We start from the raw sequence: 6,533 nt of genomic DNA, 5'->3' as shown, positions 1-6,533 counted from the left end.
TTGTGGGTACGTTTCATACTTCTTACTACCATGCCAGGGTGGTAATCCAAGATTCTAGCACCTCCCGAAGAATGGTACCACCCTTGGGTAGGTGGTTTTTGCTCTGGCCCTAACCCCAAACTCCATACGAAATTTTTTATTTTTTTTTTTCACATCTGTGTACAATCAAAAGGCTGAATAATCAAATTAGGGCGGGCATCTGACGTTGAGGGGTTCATTTGTAATAAATGATGATCATTGTGTTGGTTTGGTTGTAACAGTAGTGTGCAGCTATTCCATTACTGTCTCATACTAACCCGTTCATTTTTTTTTTCTTTCCCCCAATTGTAGAATAATGGCTTTGGAAGGCCATATTCCAGTTCCGCCTTCTGTAGCCGCCTCAAGTATTTGTTCCACAGACTGACTGGTGTCAGTTTGTCCGTCAATGGCCTACGGAGCTCTTTCGTGACGCATACTTATGGAAGGAGGTAAGTCCCAAGTGTTTGGTTTGTGTCTTTCTTTCTTTCTTTCTTTCTTTCTTTCTTTCTTTCTTTCTTTTTGCTTTTTTATATAACTTTATATCGATAATGCTGTCCACCTCCACATATCTGGGCAAACAGAATAATAGACAAAGGCATAGAGAAATGAAGTTGAACAAGTTATATTCTTAATTAAGGCTTCTATAAAGGCTAACTCTTGATATCCATTAGATGTAGAGTTTTTTATAAGACATTGATTTTATTGATGTTGAATGTGGCAATGCAAATTGAAATGGAATGGAAGTGTTGAAACAGACTGCAGAATGTTATTTTATATTTGTGAACTGTTTTGTGCTAAATACTTGGTCAATGTAAAGCGTCTTGGAACTCTCCAAGAGGTTGGCCCTAGATTTCAACACATCATGATGGATTGGAAAATTCTATTCTATTCTATTCTATTCTATAGTCTATTCTATGCGAGGCTAGCGAGGCGATGAGGGAGGCGAGGCGAGCCGAGAGGGAAAAGCAGCAGAGGCTGAGGGGAGGGAGGGAGTTGACGGGAGGGGCAAGGTGAGGGCCCGTCGTTGGCGGTGTGTGTGTGTGTGGGGGGTTGTGGGGGGGGGGTCCGCTTGCTGTCGTAGTCGGTGGTCTTGCTGTATTTTTTCTTTTGTTTCTTCTATCTTTTTCTTTTTCTTTCTTTTTTCTTTTTTTCTTTTTCTTTTTCTTCCTTCTTCTTCTTTCTTAATTCTTCTTTCTTTTCTTTTCTTTTTTTTTTTATATTTCTGCAACTTGTGTTGTACATATTGCAAGCAAAACATATTTATACACAAAATAAAGGAATCATCATCATCATCATCATGCTGATCATGGTCATCATCTTTTTGCAGTGATTGCAGTGACTCCCTCAAAGATTCGATAGCGGCGGCCCTGAGACACAGCAGAAAGCAGGCACAACAGACATATGACAGACGAAGTTCCAACCAGCGGAAGACATTGGCCCTGTCTCTTTGTTCTAACCTGGCTCGGGACGAGCCGACGAAAGATGGTGCCGACCAAGAGGGCAGTGGGGACTCTACTTTCAAAGCGGGGGACTTCGTTGGGCTCTTGGAAGAAGGGAGCAAGGCAGCATGTCCCAAGGTCTTGATAGGTCGGGTTCAGTCCTTGCAACCCCAAGGGGAAGCCAGCCTATTGTGGTTTGAGCTGTGTGCCGGTAGTAGGGACGAGTATGTTTTTACGTTTGATGCCGAGCCGTGGTTAGAGTCGACCGAGGCCATGGTGGCAGTCAACATGACGCCTTTGAAGAAAAAGCCAGGAGTTTTCAAACTGCGTACTCCTCTCAGGTCCATTCATGAGGCTTTCGAATAGACAGATATGTCCCCCTTTTTTTTAATTAGGAGATGAAGGGGGAAAAAAAAAAAAAAAAAAAAAAAGAACCCTGTGAGCACTTGCTTCTGTGATCTTTGCTAACAGAGATTTCCCCCCCCCCCCCCCCCTTTTTTTCCCAACTTTACTGTGGTCTGGTTCGAAAAGACATATGATAATAATTATTATAGTGGTAGGTGGAGTGTTCTCGGCAATGCCATTGCAAGTCGCCAAGACAAAATGCAGTATATTGTCTTTTTCTTTTGAATCTGTCGGCAAAGATTTGAATGGTTCACTTGTGTATCTTTGAGATGGAATTTTGTCATTCAACTGAACAAAAGCACTTGCTGACGATGATCTTTGCCAACAGAACTTTGAAAGGAATGGTTTTTGCGAAAGACATCACATTTTCGCGAAAGACCAAGGTTGTTTTGTTTTATCGTTTACTTCTGATCTTTAAGCGAGGTGGAGATAGAGAAAAATGAGTAAGTTTCGAGCCTGATTTGCTGTAATTCCCAGGGTGACACTATTTGCTTTCTGAACCACGACATGCGTTGCCATGGAAACCCATCTTGGCATCCTAGATCCTAATCCTAGAATAAGCTAGTTCATTGGAAAAAGAACTCCTTTCCATTCCTAGAAAGCCTAGTATAGCCTTGTACGATATTATTATAGTGTGTTTGTGCTGTTGAAAGGCAGGCAGCAGATGCAGAAATGTAAATAAAACATGTTTGTTACTTGAAAATGTAGTCCTATTCTCGCATGCTTATGCTGACGACACACAGCGAACAGAGAGGGTGGGTTGGAAGCAAGGGAATGGGCAAGAATTGCGTAGCCATGGAAACCCATGTTGGATTATCATGCCTTGGTCGTAAGTAGAGAGCGGAGTGGTTGGATAAATAACAATAATAATGACAACTTCATATTCACGTGTCTATGTATTTAGTTTATACAACTGATTGGGGACACAAAAGAAAGAAAATATCTATATCTAATATCTAAAATAGATCTAAAAAAATATAATGTATGTATACATGTATATATATATAGTTGTTTGAGAAGAAAAAGTCAAGACAACATTTTTCCCGACAAGCCGGTTTCGTGAATTGCTTCACTCTTCAGGGGATTTAATGATAAGAATATTCGTTACTATCATTTATATAGAAAAAGTATACATAATTAATTAGTGGATGTAGATATATATACAAAATTTATCCAAAAGAAAGTAATAAGGTATAAAATTCAATCAAATAGGTTAAGAATTCATAATGAAAAAAATTCATAATCTATGGGATAGGATGGGATAGGAATGAATGAATGTGAATGAATGAATATGAATGGATGAATATGAATGGATGAATGAACGAATGAATGAATGAACGGATGAGTGAATGAATGAATATGAATGGATGGATGAATGAATGAGTGAATGGATGGGAAGAGAGCGCGAGTGTGACGTCACGAACGAGTAAATTTTGACTTTGACCTTGTTCGATCTCTAATTATTTCCCTAGACAACAAAATAAGACGTTCATACACCGATTTTGACGAGAGTCGGACCAATATCAGCCGAGATGTGACCCTTTGCACATAAACTTGCTCCCCAATTGCATATTCGTTGAACAGCATCATGCATGTATATGTGTCGCTGGAGTCACGAACGATCACCTCATCTAGCTCCATCCATGCTAATAGGGTTCATTGTGCAACTACTGCGGATAGAAAAAGGGAAGAGATCAATTCCATGCAGCAGGTGAGTCTCTCTCAGAGGTCCGAGGTGCTGCCACACGCAGCAGAACTTTAGAATTTTTTCACTCACACGGCAACCATGCAAGTATATTAAACTTTTTGTTTGCCAAATTTCCCCCAACATGTGCATTGCTGCAAAATGCACTACTGAAGGACCGAACGGTTCATTGAACGTACCTGAATTCAGTACTTTCAAAGTCGATTCTTGTTCTCTTTAAACTTGGCTCTGCTCCCATTGTACTCGTAGTTGTTATCTCATGAATGTGTATCCGATCTCTGGTCCATCACGTGACCTGCGCGGACGGAGTCCACGGACGTCACGTGTTACAACCTTTATTGTCAGTCCCAGACAAGGACGACAAACGTCGGAACTGAACCAACTCAAGAAACCCACCTTTCGTTACATTTTGAACATCTTTATTTTCTTCTTCTTCTTTCTCTTTCTTCTTGTAAAACCCATATAAAAACAATGCTTTCCATAAAAAGCAGTATTGGCAGGGATTGTTTTTATGGGGGGTGGGGGGGGGGGGGATGGAAATTATCAAATATGTTTTTGATATTAAATTCTTAATTTCCTTGATGACGGGTTTTGTTCTGTGTACATCAAGTATATATTGAAATTTTATATGCAATATGTAGTATGAAATGAAATGAAATGAAATGAAATGAAATGAAATGAAATGAAATGAAATGAAATGAAATGAAATGAAATGAAATGAAATGAAATGAAATGTTCTTGATGAGATTAATGATCAAATATAAACCTACTTTTCAGTTTTATCCAAATTTCTTTTCTTATGACCAATATATTGGAAGGCGTTGTTGAAGCCATGCGATATTGACGCTATATAAAATACTCTTTATTGTTATTATCATTTTTAAAAAATATATATAATTCAAATACTACCTAGCTTATCAGGCATGGTTCTATTGTTGCTCCGCCAAAATGGACTGATTGAAAAGCTTAGACCGAGGTGCATAAATAATCATAATGGTCTGAACATAATGGGTGCGATACCCAACTCCTGCTGGCTTTCAATACAAATGCCTGAAGTTATAATGGACACAGCCGGCCTTATCTCTAAGCGTGTGTGCTCGTTCTTCAAATACTGTGTGAAAAATTAAACTGCACGTATAGCATGATCAATTACTGATCTTATACGTGTCGATCTTGTGCAGTGGAATTCTGCCTCGCTTTACAATACAATACAATAACTTTATTGATCTCCCTAAAGAGGGCTTTTCAGATACAATTTACGACAAGTCTTAAACCTAAGCTAAACCTAGAATAAGAAAATTCGCTATTTACAAAAATAAGTACTAAGAATAACATGGAAAACTTATTATATTATTAAAAACATAAATAAATAAATAAAATACATAAATAAATAAATAAATAAATACTTAGAGCTAACCATTCGGTTAAAAGACTACTTTTAAGGGTGTTTTTAAAGAGTTTGACTGAATTTATCTTAGTAATACTTTTGGGTACAGAGTTCCAAATATCAACGCCTCTATAAGAGAACGACTGTTGAGCTAACTTAGTTCTGCACATAGGAATCTGTAGCTTGTCACTGTTTCGTGTGCTTCGATTGTGAATCTCAGATCTTAAGGTAAACATAGACGACAAATACTCGGCCGGAGCTAAACCCTTCATACATTTAAACATGAGAACAGCGTCTCTAAGGTATAGAAGTTGAGATATTGGCAAAAATTTTAATTGTTTCAATGTTGGAGTTATATGATCGTACTTTCGTTTTCCAGACATCATACGAGCAGCAAAGTTTTGAACTGTGCTGGTACTGTGCTGGTACTGTGCTGGTACTGTGCTGGTACTGTGCTGGTACTGTGCTGGTACTGTGCTGGTACTGGTGCTGTGCATGGTATTAACAAGTATAACCTCTTACTTACTTGTTTAGCTATTTACGCTTCTTATGTAGTTCCTTTTTCTTTCCTTCAACTACGACACGATCAAAATCTGATCCAAGGTTTCTTTCAAAGTCACATGATTCCGAGCACGGCATTCAACTGAACCCTGTCTTAATTAGAAGATCATAAAAAGAACCAAGCGCTTTTTTTTATATATATATATATTTAGCACAACACCTGTCTTCACTAACTGCCTCAATAAATTACCGAGTTCAATGAGCCATTGTGAATCTTCTACAAGCTCCCCAAGATCAATGTCTAAATTGAGAGCAATCTAACCAAACCCTTCTCGTCCCGCTCTCCATGGCCTGTGCAAGTGGGCGCACCTCCCAACCACTACCTTCTGGTCGATACTGTCTCAAATCGACCGATACCCTCTCCTGAAATAATACAAAGCACAACAAATAACAAAGTTACTTCAATGAAACGCGGCAATCGATCGCGTTTTTGTAAGTTCCTTCTTTCAATCCAACACTCCTCTTCACCTTTCGCATCTCGTCCCGCTCTCCATGGCCTGTGCAAGTGGGCGCACCTCCCAACCACTACCTTCTGGTCGATACTGTCTCAAATCGACAGATACCTTCTCCTGAAATAATACAAAGCACAACAAATAACAAAGTTACTTCAATGAAACGCGGCAATCGATCGCGTTTTTGTAAGTTCCTTCTTTCAATCCAACACTCCTCTTCACCTTTCGCATCTCGTCCCGCTCTCCATGGCCTGTGCAAGTGGGCGCACCTCCCAACCACTACCTTCTGGTCGATACTGTCTCAAATCGACAGATACCTTCTCCTGAAATAATACAAAGCACAACAAATAACAAAGTTACTTCAATGAAACGCGGCAATCGATCGCGTTTTTGTAAGTTCCTTCTTTCAATCCAACACTCCTCTTCACCTTTCGCATCTCGTCCCGCTCTCCATGGCCTGTGCAAGTGGGCGCACCTCCCAACCACTACCTTCTGGTCGATACTGTCTCAAATCGACCGATACCTTCTCCTGAAATAATACAAAGCACAACAAATAACAAAGTTAC

The 6,533-nt window shown here is 39.5% G+C and overlaps 1 protein-coding gene and 1 long non-coding RNA gene across 2 annotated transcripts; one reads left to right on the top strand and one right to left on the bottom strand.

The window, feature by feature from the left end:
• Positions 1-330: 330 nt before the first annotated feature.
• LOC148904319 (uncharacterized) lies at positions 331-1,891 on the top strand (the record flags this gene model as incomplete). Its single annotated transcript, XM_089025432.1, has 2 exons — positions 331-467; positions 1,346-1,891. Coding segments are annotated over 2 exons (615 nt in total), but the record flags the coding sequence as incomplete, so codon positions are not given.
• Positions 1,892-2,739: 848 nt separating this feature from the next.
• On the bottom strand, positions 2,740-3,990 carry LOC148904318 (uncharacterized). The gene is made up of 2 exons (XR_016118962.1): positions 3,747-3,990; positions 2,740-3,532 (listed from the first exon to the last, which is right to left on the bottom strand). It is a non-coding gene; the product is annotated as an uncharacterized LOC148904318 (long non-coding RNA).
• Between the last annotated feature and the right edge of the window lie 2,543 nt (positions 3,991-6,533).

This window comes from Actinia tenebrosa, unplaced genomic scaffold (genome assembly GCF_029948245.1).
Source record: "Actinia tenebrosa isolate PJP-AT-01 unplaced genomic scaffold, QUT_ActTen_1.0 utg32598__unscaffolded, whole genome shotgun sequence".
Classification (NCBI taxonomy): Eukaryota; Metazoa; Cnidaria; class Anthozoa; order Actiniaria; family Actiniidae; genus Actinia; species Actinia tenebrosa.
The sequence above is the reverse complement of the archived record's forward strand: the minus strand, read 5'-3'. Positions and strand labels throughout refer to the sequence as shown.